The 16,712-nt window shown below is 41.4% G+C and overlaps 1 protein-coding gene across 1 annotated transcript; it reads left to right on the plus strand.

Moving 5' to 3' along the window:
* Positions 1-332: 332 nt before the first annotated feature.
* Positions 333-15,896, plus strand: LOC108116017. Its single transcript, XM_017227703.2, has 5 exons — positions 333-537; positions 3,709-3,800; positions 4,044-4,154; positions 13,296-13,565; positions 13,674-15,896. Exons 1-5 carry the CDS (start codon positions 396-398, stop codon positions 14,052-14,054), a joined length of 996 nt encoding a protein of 331 aa, XP_017083192.1. The 5' UTR covers positions 333-395; the 3' UTR covers positions 14,055-15,896.
* Positions 15,897-16,712: the final 816 nt, after the last annotated feature.

Below are 16,712 nucleotides of genomic sequence, written 5' to 3' on the forward strand. Positions count from 1 at the left end.
TTTTTAAGCACGTCGAGCTGTTGAAACTTACGGGCGCGTGTCATTGAAAGCCTTACAAAGTTGTCAAACGGGAAAAGGGGACATATATAGGATGTACTCTATAGTGCAGAGCCATAGATAGAAACAAAGAGCACTGAGAGAGGATAAATAGACTGAAGATGGGGCACGATGGTAGAGCAACATTTCAATTTGCTGCTGCTGAAACTTTGACAAGTAGCCAGCCAGTTATCAATAAGCCTGAGAGCATCATCTCAAATATGATTATACGGTGCTTCAAACTTTTTCTCATGCACTGCAACTCTTTACAGCAGAAGCAGCAGCAGCAACAGCAGCAACAGCAGCAACAGCAGCAGAAGAAGCAGCAGATATTGCGACTGTAGCGGCAACAAACAGACATGGCCAGCAAAAGGATTCGGCCAGAAGAAGAAGAAGGAGGGAAAGGACGAAGGATGAGCGCCCGCCGACCGGGAGCCGTGCATACGGCATTCAATATGCTGGCGTTGAGCTGGATTATAATCTCAGAGTTATTGCTCAGTGGTAAGTGTTCAAAAGACCCATATATAAATGGCATATTGCCGGGGTTTCCCCCATCCGTTTCCCTCAGTCTGTCATGTTGAACAAGCTGAATTTATTATGCCAACTGCGTGCAAGGGGGCGTGGTTGAAATTGATTATTTAATTCACCAAATAACTGTTTGTATTATGCACTGCACCACCCACATCCCACTATCCACCAAAGAACCATACAACCAACCGACCAGGCCAAAAAACCATTCCGGCCAACTCTTCCGCCGAACGTCGGTGAAGTAGTCAATTTATTAAATGCCCCGGGACTCGGCCAGCACTGCTCTTTGATTAATATTGGTCTGTTCAATTAAAGTTGCCATAATTTGGCCAACCACATGCCTGTCACCCCACTTGTTTCCGTCGCTCCCGCTCTCGATCCCGCAAATCGATGAAAAGTTTACGAATGACATGTGTGAACCGTTGCGTGGACAGTTCATTTATGGAATATTCTACCCTTCGAGACTGCCTGTATGTACTATTCATATTTATTATGGGTCTTTATGTGACAGGATAAGGAGGTTATTTAAGTATCATGCATATAAAAACAGTTTAATAGTTGGCTATTTGCTCTGAATCAGCACTTAATAAAGTAGTCATTTTGTTTTACTAAGTGGGACAACATTATTTATTGAACATTTTAAATTTTAGTCAAAAATGTTGAGTTTGTACTTACGCGTTTCCTTTTATTTTAAGGTGTTTTATTTATTAATATTTTTTCATCACCTTCTTAGAAAAGATTTCTCGATGAATTCAACATTTTTTTATATAGGAATCACTGAAAGGAAACGCAAAAATTAATTAAAACTTCAATTCGAACCTTTTTTCTTGGTGTACGTTGTCTCCATACATACACATACATATGTATGTATATAAGTAAAGGAATGCACTATGTGGAATTTGACCCGTTTTTGTGGCCAAAACTCATTTTTTGAAAATATACAAATTTACGTTTTTTCAATTTTACCAAGTTAAGAAATGATCAAAATGCTGTGTTACATACCTAAAATGTTAATTTAACAGCTTACTGTTAAAATACAAGCTGTTAAAGTCAGCTGTAGCAAGCGAACACCACGTGCTGTTAGAAATGTTAATTTTGTGGTGCAACTTCAAATTTGCATATCTCTTAGAAAAAATCATTAAATAATCTAATTCAAATTGAATATTGATTCTTCAGGCTAATACTATTTTTTTATACTAATACGTTGTGTGTTTCGTTCGTATTTTTTTTAACAATTTGTATGTTTAGCAAGTGGTGTTCCTTTGTCACTTATAGAAAGAAAGTTGAACTTTGCAAAGGGTTTTAAAAAAAGTTTCAAAGAGTATCAGTGAGTGTCCATAACTATGTTATAGATTTGTCAATTCTGAATTCAGAATATATTAGCTCATTTGCGTTTATTTGCGAATCTTTGCGTAATTTGAATTTTTAGGAAGCAACCTCTTGTTCAGCAATGCACAAGTTTGGCGTAAGCAAGGGAGTAGAAGTAGAAGTCATCCAACTGTTGGCTGGTGAAATTTAGTTTTCAAATGGTATCGACGCAAGGAAAGAACAAAAATACATACTTTTTTTATATAATAATAATGAAATTGATGAAAATGATGCAGTTGAAAATGAATAACTAGAATAATACTACCAAAAAAATTTCTTTTTTAATAACTTCTAAATTTATTATCCGATCTGGACCAAATTTGCAGGACACAATTGAAATCTGACATTTATCCTGTGTTCCAAAATTGGGGTCTCTAACATGAAAATTCCGCTAAATATTAAACTTTTGTGGGCGGAGGGGGGGCGTTGCCACGCCCACTTTTCAAAAATATCTTCCTTTAGTCATAACCATCATTATACAAGAAACCTGTAGTGGAAAATCTTGTTAATTTTAAAAATATTAATTTTGGCCACAAAAACGGGTCAAATTCCACATAGTGGAATGTCTACATCTGTATATGTATGTAAATATGACCGTAAGTTTTTCAATACTTTTGTAAGTTAATACCGCAAGCCCCACATTGAAACAATAAAAGTGCGTGAATAAAGCAGAGAAAACGAATTAATGCACCGCACTTATACGATTTTAAAGATAAACTCGACATTAACACGCACAATTCATTATGACTCCAGAATTCAGAATTTCAGAATTTAAAGAACGTTAAGCTTGGCGCCAAAACTGAACAATTACCTAAATTTCTGCCACTACAGTAAACTAAATCCGTTGCCAACAAATTAATCAAAGTTTGAGAAGATTAAAATCACTTATTCATATTATTTTTTCGCTTTTCTTAGCACTGTTTACATTTTGCACTAAACTCGCGATCTCATTGAAAGAGAAGAAGAAGACAAATGATAAACAGGGCTGCCACCCTTTCTGTTAGAGTGATCGGTATATCGATATATCGCTTAGCCTCAGCTTTTCTGTGATCTCTACGATAACGGGTTTTTTTAATTTAAAATATTTTTGTTTAAATACGTAAGTCAAAGGCCTTATTTTTAAGCATTTCACGTTTTTCCCATTCAACACAAAATGAAAACTTTTTTAATGACTTTCAAAAACGTTTAATTTTAATTGCACATCCCAATGGCAAAAATAACACTTTATGCTCTTCACTTAAATTAATTTTACACTCTGTGCTTATGCCATAATCATATTGGCATATCTCTTTAGTGGCATTTATTTAAATTTTCCACTGATGCGAGTGAGCCATGAGCCTTGTTTAATGTTGATAATTGCGGCAACTCTCGTTGAATTCCGCAATTCTCGCAGCACAAATGAAAAACTCGACTCGATTCGAAATGGAATAAAATAAATAAATTGCATTTAATGCAAGTCAAATTTGGGCCGTATCCCCGGACTTTGTCATAAATTAACATGCAAGTGGGAGTTCCCAGTAGTTCGGCGTCGATCCTTTTCCTTTGCCGGTTGGTTGGATAATTGGGTTTTATTTTTAACGTGTTTTTTTGTATTTAATTTTTTATGCCGACTGTCTGCCTTCCTTTTTGCCTCGTTGGCCACCTCTCGGCATAATCGAATTCGTTTGGTTGCGTATACGACATGTGGGACTTGTCGTCAGTCGGGAGGTCGGCCCAACGGTTAAACGACTTTTGGGACATCCTTTAATATTAATGCCTGCCACCGCACTCTTTCAGTTCACTGCCTAAAGGATCTGAAGATATTTGTACCGGAGGCCGTCATCATGGGAAATGCAGCGACATTGTCCTGTCAATACGATTTGGAGCAGGTAAGCGACACTTCCTTCGAGGAACTGAGAAACGGCAGCCATGGCAACAATGCGAAGGATATTGTCGTCGGCGGCATGCTTAATTATTATAATTACTTGCACTTTGTCTTGCCGTCGACGCCTTCGTGTCTCCTGTCTCCTGTCTCCTATCTACCGTCGCCTATTGTCCTTGCTGCTTCTCCTAGCTCCTTAACTATCCACTCAGGCTTTTCATTAACGCGTTTTCCTTCCGTTCCTCCGCAGGCGGCGCTGTACGCGGTACGCTGGTACTTCGGACAGGAGGAGTTCTACCGCTACGTTCCCCGCGAAGCCAAGCCCACATTTGTCTTCGCCGTCGCCGGCATTAATGTTGATGTAAGTTAAATTAAGCATAGAATATGTACAAGCTGTTATTTTTTGCACTATTAAGAGCAGTATTGTAGTGGTACTTAAACAAATTCTTAATAATTTGTTATGAAAATAGAGCTCTTCAGTAAAAATAGCCCGAATGTAAGCTAGACTTTCACATTTATTTTTCTAAAACAATACTCGGTATTTCTTAGTCTGAAGTGCAGATTATATATCTCCTTTTTTTTTGGGTTTTCGCTCGCCTATTGTCGGCTTAATGGACAAATCACTGGAGCAGCAGGGCATGTGTTTCGTTCGGGCCGAGTTTGCATTTCAACAAATGCAAAATGGGAAACCATTCAAATGTTGTGCAAATATTTAAATGCGGACAATGCCAGGGCTCTAGCTTGGGGCAGTTGGGATGCCCGCTAGCATCTTGCCGCCTCGTTGTCCCTCTTTCGGTGTCACCCATTTTATTTCTATTGCTGTGCAATATTTGTTCACTTTTATTTACAATATTCGGTGGTGTTTTGCATTTACAAGTGTGTATGTGTACGTATTTGTTGTCTGTGTATGAAATATTCCGCTCTACAATTTGGAAAGTGCCACAGCCAACACACACGCAACCGGCTGAAATATTGCGAAAAGTGCAAAATAGTTTATGGCGCGGCTGCTGGCAAGCAAAACAAACAAATAAACAAACAAGTCCGGCGGCAGCAGCAAGGAGCGGATAGAATAACCCACCTAGTGGCGAAAAATGCTCGGCATTCGCTTTTCCATGCTGCACTCATTAATAAAAACAACAGCCGCAAAGTAAGCGATAAATTATTCGGCCAGGGACCAGCGTGAAAAGTGCTGAAATATTTCTCAACACCATTTTAAAATCACCGTTTTACTTCTGTCTTGGAAAATGAATTGGTTAAAAAGAAAGGTCTTTTCTTAAAGTATCTTAAAATAAAAATATCGTCCTGTAATATCGAGGAAAATTCGTATAGAAAAAGTACTTAAGTTTGACATTAAACCTCAATTAACATAACCAAAACTCACAACTTATTATTTTATACCAAATTACAGAAGTTACAGCCCATTCCCCTTGCCAATTTACTAGTTTAAATCTCTCTTTAAAAACACACCCTAAAATAAAAGATAATATTTATTTGATTTAAAGACCTGATAACATCTGCTTTGTGCTGATCAATTGCTTGAACAATAACCAGTCGGGGTAACATCGTTGATTTCCGAGGGCTGGGGAAAACGTATCGATTGTCGTATAATCATAAATAAATAAAATTGAATTTACCATGAAAAATTTGTGTGGACGAAATATAAATTGAAAACTCATTCGTCCGCACATAAAACTGCAAACTCATTTACAAACACTTCGGGCCACATTTTTCAAATGCGCCAAAAGGGGGAACGTTAAATAATCATAAATAATGGCATAAAGCGAGGGCGAAATGATGGAGTAATGTTTGTTTTATGTAAGCGAAACAAAGCAAATCGAGGGATGCTCGCTCCACAGAAATAATTTGGCCCCGACTTCCGTTTCCTGTCTGCCTTCTCTCCACCCATTCCCCTCTACCCAAATATCTATTGGCCAACGATGGCCAGTGTATCGATAATGGCGTACTGGCCACATCAATCAGCGTGGACTTGATTAATTTGCTTTGATTGTGTCTTTAATTTGCACTCCCAATGCAATGGCCAAAACAAAAGGAAACGAATAGGGGAATACAACGGAATAAGGCCAAAATAAAACGAAATAAAATGGAATAAAATACAAATAAAATAAGGCAGCCCTTGCTGCTCAGATGTTAATTTGCCACTAATTAGCATTCAAAGGCATTTTTGCACTAATTAAATATTTCGATTGCAGCATTCGGGGTCCTTGGCGTTCTGTGGGCGTCCCTGTGGGCAGTGGGCGGGGCGTTAAGCTATGCGTGTTAATTATTTCCCAATTCTTTCCCTCTTACTGATTTTTATTTGGCCTTACATCGCCAGCGAATTGGAAACTATTCAAAAAAACAGAAAAAAATGAAAAAAAAACTGAAATAAAAACAAGCATACACACACACACACACACACATAGAGACACAAAGAAAAACGAATGGCATTGAGGTTAATGTGAAAATTTGTGTAGCCTACTTATGGCGGCACTGCAATAGCAGCAACCGATGGGAACTCATTTTAATTTGAGCAAATTTCCACTCCACTCCCGTGGAAAACTGCTTGAGACGCAATCAGCCGTGAACCGCAAAAGGTGAAAAGCGTAAGAAAAGATGGGAAATCCGAGTGGAGCCGGGGCTTTGGTCGATTGCATAATGCAAATGATTTAGCCAGCGTGCTCGCTGTGCAATTAAGTTTGAAGGTTGGCCATAGTTTTTAGACCCCTGCCCCCACGATGATGGTGATGATGATGGTGATACCATTGCCATGTTAAAAGGTGGCTTTTGAAAAGTGCAAAAGTGCAAAAAACTAAACTAAAAAAAAAATGGTGGAAAAAAATACTCTACACCCCGAGGCAGCAGCAACAAATCGAAATGAGGCGCCAGCAGCTGTGTTTCCCAACTTAAATTGATAGTTGCCGGCAACTAACGAAGGCAAACGTCAAAGGCCAGGCCACAAATGGAAATGGAATTTTTAAGTTATGCCAAGGCAACTGGGCCAAATGAAGAGGGCCATGGATAGTGGCGGGAGGATGATGATAGCGAGCCAGCTACGAAATTGTGGCAAGTGCCTTAATTGAGATTAAAACATTATAACTTGACTTGTTTTACTTTTGCTAAATCATTTCAAACAGCTAAACACGCTTAATGAGAAAAGTTACGCCCGTGCCAAGTTGTCGGCCATTATGCATATGCATATGTGTGTGTGTGAGAGGGGGGAGTATGGGGCGTGTCGTAGGTGTGGTGTGGGCGTGGCATATAAAGCATCGAGCACTTGAAATGCAGCTGCAGCTGCTGATGATGCTGCCGCTGACATCCAAAGGCACTTGTGCCCACCAGCTGGGCGTTTCAGGGGTTGGTAACAGGGGGCGTGGCCGACCAAAGTGCACTCGTGTCGTCCACTTGAGCGTTATTGGAATGTAAATGTATGCATATTAAGGCGGTGGGCAGGAAGTCACCGCCGAGTCGCGTCGTCAAAACTTCAAAAGTCATTCAGCAAGGCAAAGCAACAGCCCAGTCTCCCGCCCCCATGCATCACACTGAGGGAAAAAATGAGAAGCTTACTTTTCAGAAATTATATCATAGTAAGCCAAGTGAATAAACGGTTTGCTTAGAAAATAACACCCAAAAGATAGTCGTTGTTAAACTTACTTGCTCTTAAGACAACGTTCATAAATTTTTATAATGTAATTGATTTTTTTCTGAGTGCATTTCTTTACACATGTCAACTTGGGGACAACAGCAAAAAAAACAAGAGGAAACGCTATAGTCGAGTGCCGCGACTATAAGATACCCGTTACTGTTTTACACAATTTTAAAATATTAGTTTTGCTAGTGGAAATTCACAAGGCGCCTATTGTCAGAGGAAGTATGTTGAGTATGCTTATAGTGACGTCACTGCCCATGTGGAGCCTTATAACCTTAATTTCTTCATAAATAGCGAAATAATGTTCCGATTTGAAAAATCTTTTGTAAGTCGATAGATATTAACAGAAATAAGTTACACAAGGTCAAACGAAGGCATTCATAATAATATTATAGACTCCACAGTTTTCCGCGGTTTGTGGGCGTTAGAGTGGGCGTGGCCGGATGCAACTTCGTGGCAAGTTGCAGAGGCATCTCCTAAATACGTGTTCTTAAGCAAAATTGTGTAGCTTTTATAGTTTTCGAGATTTTTGCATTTTTGGTTTTTCGGGTTTTGTGGGCGTTCAGTGGGCGTGGCGTGATTGGAAAAAACAATTCGCATTGGGAGCATTATAGAAACATACATGCTTGATCCGAACTTTCTATCTCTTATAGTTACCGAGATATCAGCTTTTCTAGAAAATCCGAAAACCGTCTTTTGAGCCTTGTGGGCGTATGGGTGGGTGTGGCCGGATAGTAGTACCACTATAAGTGCGCTGCCATCTAAAGATTATACTTTTTGAATTTCAACTTTCTAACTGCAATAGTTCCTGAGATTTCAGCAATTTTAATTTTTGCGATTTGTGGGCGTTAGAGTGGGCGTGGCAGGATGCTGTAATAAACTTGCGCTGTCCCGGGACCTCAAGAATCTTCATGCTTAATCTCAGCTTTGTATCTGCTATAGTTCCTGAGATCTCAGCGTTCATACGGACGGACGGACGGACGGACGGACGGACGGACGGACGGACGGACGGACGGACGGAAGACGGACATGGCTCAATCGACTTCGCTATTGATCCTGATCAAGAATATATATACTTTATAGGGTCGCAAAAGCTTCCTTCTATCTGTTACATACTTTTCAACGAATCTAGTATACCCTTTTACTCTACGAGTAACGGGTATAAAAACAGAATATATAGAAGCTCAAAAAAAGGGGAAATAAACAGGAAAACCATCATGTTAAATGTAATTAAATTTTTAATTTAGAGACAGCGCTCGCTTCGCTGGCAATCTTCAATTAAAAACACAATTACCAGGCCCGCCCGCTGAGCGGATTGAGGGTCATCCGAAAGGGGGGGATGTCGGTGGGGTTACTGAGCGGGACAGGAATAGGATATGCCAAGTGCTCTAAAGTTTTGCGGCTTATTCATTGTCCGCCACAACAATAAAATCGCCAGCAAGCAGCCAGCCGAAAGGCCTCCATCTCTGTCTCTGCCTTTGGATGTTGGACCCAGTATTCCTCAGCATTTCCCCGCTTTTCCAGCCGCGGAGATTCCAGAAATTTGCGTCCCGAAAACTTTTTGCACACTGTCAACACGGAAGGAATTATTCCGCATTAAGTTTGCGGTAATGGCAGCGTCAGTCGTACTCCAACACACACACACACATACCCAGAGACACAGAGAGCCAGTGTCCTTTTGGCTTTTGGCTGAGTGTCCTGGCTGCTGGAGCGTTTGCTTTTAACATTGTTAATAACCCGACACGCCTCGCATTTATGCACAGCAATGTGCGCTCTAAAATTAATTCACTTGCTACTGGGAAATTTCAGCGGAGGTCGAAAAAGGGAAAACTGGCGACAGAAGTGACCAAAAAAGTTGGTCGGTCCAGGGAGCCGCATAGTCTATGGTCTACGATTTGAATGTACTCCCAAGGGCTTCCTTTTTTTTTGGCTTCTTTAGGCAGTTGTTAATTAGATGCACTGGAGGAGTTGGAGTACAGAATTAAGTGGTCGAAGGGAAAGGGATTTTCAGCTGATCTAAGCGAGTTTTTAATAGGGAAAGGTAGTTTCTTTTATTAAAAGGTTAAAAGTTCAAACGAAGAAGTTATCTAACCTTATGATACTCACTCTAAATCCAAGCCTGAATGATTTATTTTATAATTTCTTTGTTATTACTTTTCCAAAATATAAGTGTTAATAAAGCTTTGATTTACCAAACTCTACCAACTACTCAAAAATTAAAGGTTTAAGGGAAACTTACTTCAAAAGTAATAAAACAAAACACCAAAAAGAAGAAGATCCTTACTTTCCATTTACTTCTTACAACCACATAGAACTTTAATCCTAATACCTTCAAAGCTTGCCCTGTTTGTGAGTTCACTTCAATTTCCATTAACAACTCAACCCAGTCACATGCAGGCATTTTCCCAAGCTATTTTCCGTTTGCCATTTTTTCCCCCAGTTGTTGTTTACGCCGTTATGGCGGCCTTGGCTGGAAATTGTTGTGTTGTGACAAATGGCAACAAATAAACATAATAAATAAAAATGCGAAATGCATTCGTGAAGTGTGCACACCAAGCCCTCCGGAATCGCAGAGTGTAACTAGCTGGGTCCGTCCGCGTTCGTCGTCCTTCTGTCCAAAGGCCGCCAAATGGCATTGGTTTGCAGGAGGAGGAAGGTAGATGGGTTTTTGGTTGGGGGTGTTGCTGCTGCTGCTGCTGCTGGTGGATAGCTACTACCCATCCACATTGGCGTGCTGTTGTCTGCCTGGGCCAACAATGAGCACAATAAAAAGCCATGCATTTTCCAAACACCAAAAATTGTTCATAGCAACTGCTCTGGCAGCAGAAGAAGAATAACAACCGCACCGGAAACATCTCATTCACTAAATTTGTGGTCGGTTTTTGCCAAGCGTTAGGCAGTCGAAGTTGTGAAATGCCAACGGCAACTGGAAAATTCGCAGGAGTTGGACGGCTATGGTGGATAGGATAGTGGGTGGCATGGGAAAATTGGTTGTGGAAGGAGAGAAAGCCGTTAGTTACAACAATGCTCGAGGCAACGGAAATTCGGCATGACATAATACGTGCACATGCGAGTGTGTGTGTGTGTGTGTGGCGTGGAATAGGAGTGTGTGGCTATGTGGTTGTGTGGCCGCGACTTGAGTTGATACAGCAATAATTCATAAAGTGTTGCATGCAAACGAGGATGCTGCAGCTGAGCCAGCCTCACACAGATACTCTCTATATATATATATATGTAATAGTGTGTGTGTGTGTGTGTGTGTGCCGCATGCGACAGCGTTGGCAAAATTAAAATTGCTGCACAACAAACAGCGGAAACTCAGCGAGGAGCCAGCAGTCGCAGGACGAAGAAAACGGAAAATGGCTGTGGGAAAATGCAGGGGAAAAGGAAAAGTGGAAAGTGAGTCGGGGGCCAGGCACTGCAATGAAATTCATTGTATTCTTACAACTCGACGACTCTGGCAGCTCAGCTCAGCCGGGCCGAGAGCTTTTTTGCCGTAAAGTTATTATTTCATAAAGCCAGAATTATTGAAACAATACTTTACTCTCACACATGGGTTGAAGGGGTGTTACTAGATGGTTGCTGGTTGCTGGTTGGTTGGGAAAACTCCTGTGTGTGTTTGGCATGCAAAATTACGCTTTAGTGGCGTCATTTTTTCCCCTCTCCTTCTGCCAGAAAGTTGCAGCTGCGGCTGCTAAAGCAATATAAAATATAAATAGAAATTAAAAGCCAACAAATAAAAATAAATAAAAAAGGGGAAACGGAGTGGGCCGAGTTGGTAAAAATAAAAGTAAAAAAAAAAAACTTTTCACGACAAACGCAACTTGAGTTGAGTTTTCCCTGCCTGTTTTTCTGCTGCTCTTATTTATTTTTTTTCTTGTTGTTGACTGCCCGGAGGAGCAGTTACAAAATGGCTACAGTTTCATACGAGCAAACTAAAAGGACATGTGTGTGTGTGTTTGCGTGTGTGGGGGTGTGTATAAGTGTGCTGGGCATATCATTCCTCAAAATGGCAGACATTTGCGTTTGTTTGGCGCGCTTCCTGGCGCTGCCACTTCCGCTTCCGCCGCAAAGAGCCACCGAGAGTACCAACAAATAAAGTCACATGCAATTAAATAAATATGACAGTCACAGCAGCCCAGCAACCCAGAAACCACCAGCCTGGCAGAACAACAAGAAAAATCCCAGCCGCGGTTGAAGCACTTGAATAAACAAAGCGGCCCAGGAACAACTTTTCCGTATATGTTTGATTACATAATTAGTGTCATTTAATTAGACGGGGTCGAAAGACCCTCAGGCGCAATGCAAGTGGAAGTGGGAAGCCAAAGTGTGGGCTGAGTGCAGAGTAAAATGAGCTGGGAAATATTAGTGAAATTTTACACTTTAACTTTCAAAATAAGAATTTGCTTTCCAATATGTTATATGAAATATAAAATTCATACTTAAATCAGTTTAGTTTATTTGTTTAGAAACTATTTCCATGGCCAGGCCAGGCGTTACTTCATAACTCATCTCAGCCAATGCGAAAGCATAATGTATCTCTGGTCCCGAGCCCATTATTCATGACCCAAAACACCCGCCAACCCCTTATGCATATAGAGAACCTTATCAATACGATTCGCATTTGTTTTCATTTTACGATTGCGTAACGAGATCAGCGTCGACAAATCCGAAAGCCACTAAAACCACAGCTCGCCAGGGGCCACGAAGCAGCCATTCCATGGCCAATATGCCAATTGGCAACCGCCAGTGAACAGAGGGGGTTTCGGAAAGTAGAGAGGGGGAAAATACCAGAAGGTTCGTAGGTGCCTGGCGGCCCTTATCGACGGCGTTATCTGCGAATGAACTGGCACAACTAGCTGGAAAGAAAACAACAAACTAAATAGGAAAAGCCAGGCCAAGCCGAGCAATGCGCCAAAGTGTTGAAACAATCGTAAAAAGCTGTTGTTTGCCATGGGGCACTAGAAAGGATAAAGAATGGGGGTGGGGTTGCTAGGTTGTGGGGCGATGGTGGCTCCTCTTACTCCCCCACTGCAGTGGGATATGCCAATAGCAATAGAAATAGGACCGACCAACAACAGCAGCCATGCCGGGATTAGTACAGATGCAAATGAACAAAGCGATGGCAACGTTCGCGCTCTGGCTTTGGTGGCATATGCAAAACTCGAATGCGAATGCGAATGCGAATGGGTTGTTCTCGTCGGTGCCTGAACTTAAATACAAAAGGCCAGGACTGCGATAAAAGGACCGCGTACACACACAGCCATCCCTACAAACACACTCATATACTCATACACACAGACACAGAATGGTAGGTAATCGCGAGTGGTTCGCTGCTGAAGTGGATTTTGAGTAGGATATTGCACAACTGTTTGCCAAGTGGCAAGCGCTTGCTGGCAATTAACAGAATATGCTAAACTGCGACAACGAGAGCGGCTCCAAATTCCAAGTGGTTCCGAAGCTGGAATACCCTGTTAATCGATCTGATAAGGGTGCTACTTCTCAGCCCAGCAAGCCCATGGGGTTCATCATACCCCAACCAATTGGAATTTGGCTTCTGGTACTTACTCATGCTCTGCTGATTACCAACAAAATGCATTGCCTGCGCTTTTCATGCCATCTCATGTTCACGTTTTTTCGGTTATGTGGATGGCAATCACCCATTCGACCAACTGAAAACGGAAGCAGCTCAAAGATGGACTTAAATACGTTTCGGATATTGGCAGTTCCAGTTCTTTGTGCACTGAAAAGACAGATATACATGATGATTTTAAGCAAACAAATATTATTAGTACTTAAAACTTCAACTTCAACTGAAATTCCAATGTTAAATGATTTTATTATTCCCACTTACAGCTCGCCAATTCGGATGCCACGTCGGTGACGCTGAAGGGTGTCACCCGGGAGCTGAGCGGCAGCTATCAGTGCGAGGTCTCCGAGGACGCTCCACTCTTCCACACCGAGATTAGATCGGCACACATGCAGGTGATTGAGCTGCCCAAAGACGATCCCGTGATGCAGGTGGACAAGAAGGTGATTGGCGTGAACGACAACTTCAAGGCCGTTTGCACGGTGGGGCCCTCATATCCGCCGGCCAACATCACCTGGAGCATCAATGGACGACAGGTGAGTTAGATTTCTAGGACTAACACTCAGAGAAATACTTATAAACGAGGCTACATCCCTTTCCTTTATGAATTACTTTATAAATTATTTCCCTTTTTACCTTTACAGATCCACAGGTCGCCGCTGCAACACATCTCGCACGACGCCTATGAGGGCTCTGCCACGTACTCCGAGCTGGTGATGTACCCGCATAGCCAGGCGCTTCAGGGCTTCTTCGAGGGCAAGTACCAGCTAAACGTAAACCTGCAGTGCGATGTGACCATCCTGCATGTCTTTCACAAGAGTGTCGGGCAGCGGATCGGTGTAAATACGGCGCCGCCGACGACCATATCGCCGAATCTGCTGGGACTAGAGGGATCCAAGCGGTATGCCAACGGTGATCCTGACAATTCAGCGCTAACTGGCGCCTCGCAGCGCTGCTGCATTTGCTGCGGTGCCTTTGGGGCCATTTCGCTGGCGGTTCTCACAATGGCCGTGGCGCAGCTGTGACCGCAGCGTACCGGTTAAATGGATCATAATGGAACGTAAACGCAGCCGGACAAGTCACCTCCAAGGATGAAACAGCAGCTCCAGCTGTGTAATTAAAAAATAACAAACAAAATGTGTGCTTAATTGCAAAACCCAAAGAACATACGAATTGCAAAAATCAAAAGCAAAAACCAAAAAAAAGGAAAATATTTTCGGGAGAGGGGATAATTGTTGGCGACAGCGACCCTGCATTGTCAACGCCTAGTAGCATGTCCTTGTGTTTGATATTTTTTTTTATTTGCCTCATTCGCCAAACGAGAAAACGACAAAAAAAAGGGAAAACTGGGTCGCAGTCCATAAGTTCAAAGCGAAGGAATATTTTCAATGCATTAATTCTGTTGCGATGGCTACATACAAAATTCTGATAATAACAATACTTTAAACATAAGTCAGCCGGGCCTGAAATTTCCACACTAGCTCGGGCATAGGTCGAAGGAAGGTTAAATTAATAATAGTAAAGGTAAATATATAGCGTAAATTTAATGCGTGACACGCGTAATTGCATGTTGTGGATAGAGGCGTGATGTTAAACTCTTTGCAAAAAAAAAAAGCAAAAAACTGCCTGCAGACAACACAGAGTATAGGAAAGAAGGAATAAAAAAAACGAAAACGAATCCATAAATTTAAATAAATTAACACATGCACTTGCAAACAAGACTTGCAAACAAATTACATAACAAAGGAAAAACAACAATTAATAAGCATAAGTGACACACATTTAAATACTAAGTACACCCTACCCTCCAACTACCGCAGCCTAGGCACATAAGTTATGTAAATAATAACTGTAAAGAACTAAAGCGAAAAAATACAAAAACAAAGAAATAAATTATTAATACGAAACCCTCACATGGGCAAACATTAATTAAAGCTAGAGCGAAGTGTGGAGAAAAAGTTAAATACAAAACTAATTAAGTCCTTATGAAAAATCAATGAAAATGAATCAAAAAACTCTAAAAAGGATATCGGCCAAATTCAGTTTAATTGGATTTGTTTTCATTTTCAATTGTGGCTTCTTCTTTGCGCTATCATTTTGTCCATTCTCTGTTAAATGTTTCATTTCCGTCGAACGGTTTGTGTGTTAGCGGCATAAGATGGACCTTGTTTTAGACTAAATTTACATAAATGCAAAAATATATATATTTATCGAATAATAACTGCCGAGGGGAGAGCATTTAGTGCGTATATGTTAGTTGGATGATGTTAAGAGTATATTCTGCGGAACTAACTAAAAGTAAATCCAAACTCCTTGGCCAAAGGACTATTTTTAGATGTTCATGCGCAGCGAAAACTCACAAAGAAAACTTCAGGTTGCGTTCGATTGTGCATCGCGCTCTGTATTTCCCAGCTAAGAAACGAACTTTTTGGAAGCCTTTCCAATTAACAAAGTAAGCCCAAAAATATTGTAAATCAAAAAAAGAACAAGAAATCTATATTATTTTAGTGAGTTGTGGAAGGCAGGTCGGAAATAACTGAAACCCAGAACTAAACTTAACTAAACTAAAAGGCAAACTAATAATAAAATGTAAAATCAAACTTAAATACAGGAAAACGAGGAAATAATACAAACCGAATGAGAGAACCGAGCAAACGAGTCAACGGGAGGAGGAAATTATATATTAAATATGCATAATTATGGATAATTTAATGCGAGTTAAGCAAAGCCAAAAAGGTCAAACGAAATCAAACCACACAGAAACCAACAACAAAGTGCACGCCGATGTGGGCGTGGAATTTAGCTCAAAATTAAATGCGATAATGGCAAGAATTATATGACGAAATAAATAAATAATACAAAATGTACGAGAGCCGTGTTTTATTGCTGTTTCTGAGGGGGCTTAATTGTACTATGGCATCGCCCATCAAGCACTTTAGGTGCCCATAATTAACGCAATGATCCTGGTATTAAAGCACATGCGAGCATACCAGCGTATAGGGCGACCATCCAAGGATGTCACTGACGAAGTTGGTCCTTGTTTCGCGCGTTTGCCAACGGCAGCTGCACTTACATGCAACACCAGTTACCAGCTGAAGCTGATACCTCTGACACAGCCGGCGAGTGCTCAACACACAAGCACACTGCAGGGGTTGGGGACATGGGACTAGGGTCCTGGGAACAGGAACTGGAACAGGAGCAGGCCATCGCTATCGCCATAGCGTCTCATGTTTTGTAAATTAAGCAAACAAATTAAGTGCACTTGCCGCCCAGCTTGCTCATACACTCACACACACACACACACACACCATCTCCTTGTGCCCCATGTAAACACATTGTGATTCTAACAAAAGCATATATATCAAAACACGTACGGTGATGGTGGAGCGCAAAGGTGGTTACGCATCCCTTTGCGTTCGTCCTTGAGCAAAGCTGCCGCTCAAGGACACCGTTCGGCCACCCTCTGTACACCGTTAGTTTGTCTTAATTAGTTGCAGCAACAGCAGGGGCGCCACATCCCGTGGCACGATGCAAAGGCCACAGAATGGCAAAGCCACCGCGACCCAAGCTGGTATTATTTACAAGCCATTGGCTGCAGCCAAGACCCAACCACAATTTCAACTTTGCACCAACAGCCAACATCCTCCTCCGCTTCTGTACTTTCTCAACCCTTTCGCCATAAT

The sequence above is a fragment of the Drosophila eugracilis genome, unplaced genomic scaffold (genome assembly GCF_018153835.1).
Source record: "Drosophila eugracilis isolate 14026-0451.02 unplaced genomic scaffold, ASM1815383v1 contig_2159, whole genome shotgun sequence".
Classification (NCBI taxonomy): domain Eukaryota; kingdom Metazoa; phylum Arthropoda; class Insecta; order Diptera; family Drosophilidae; genus Drosophila; species Drosophila eugracilis.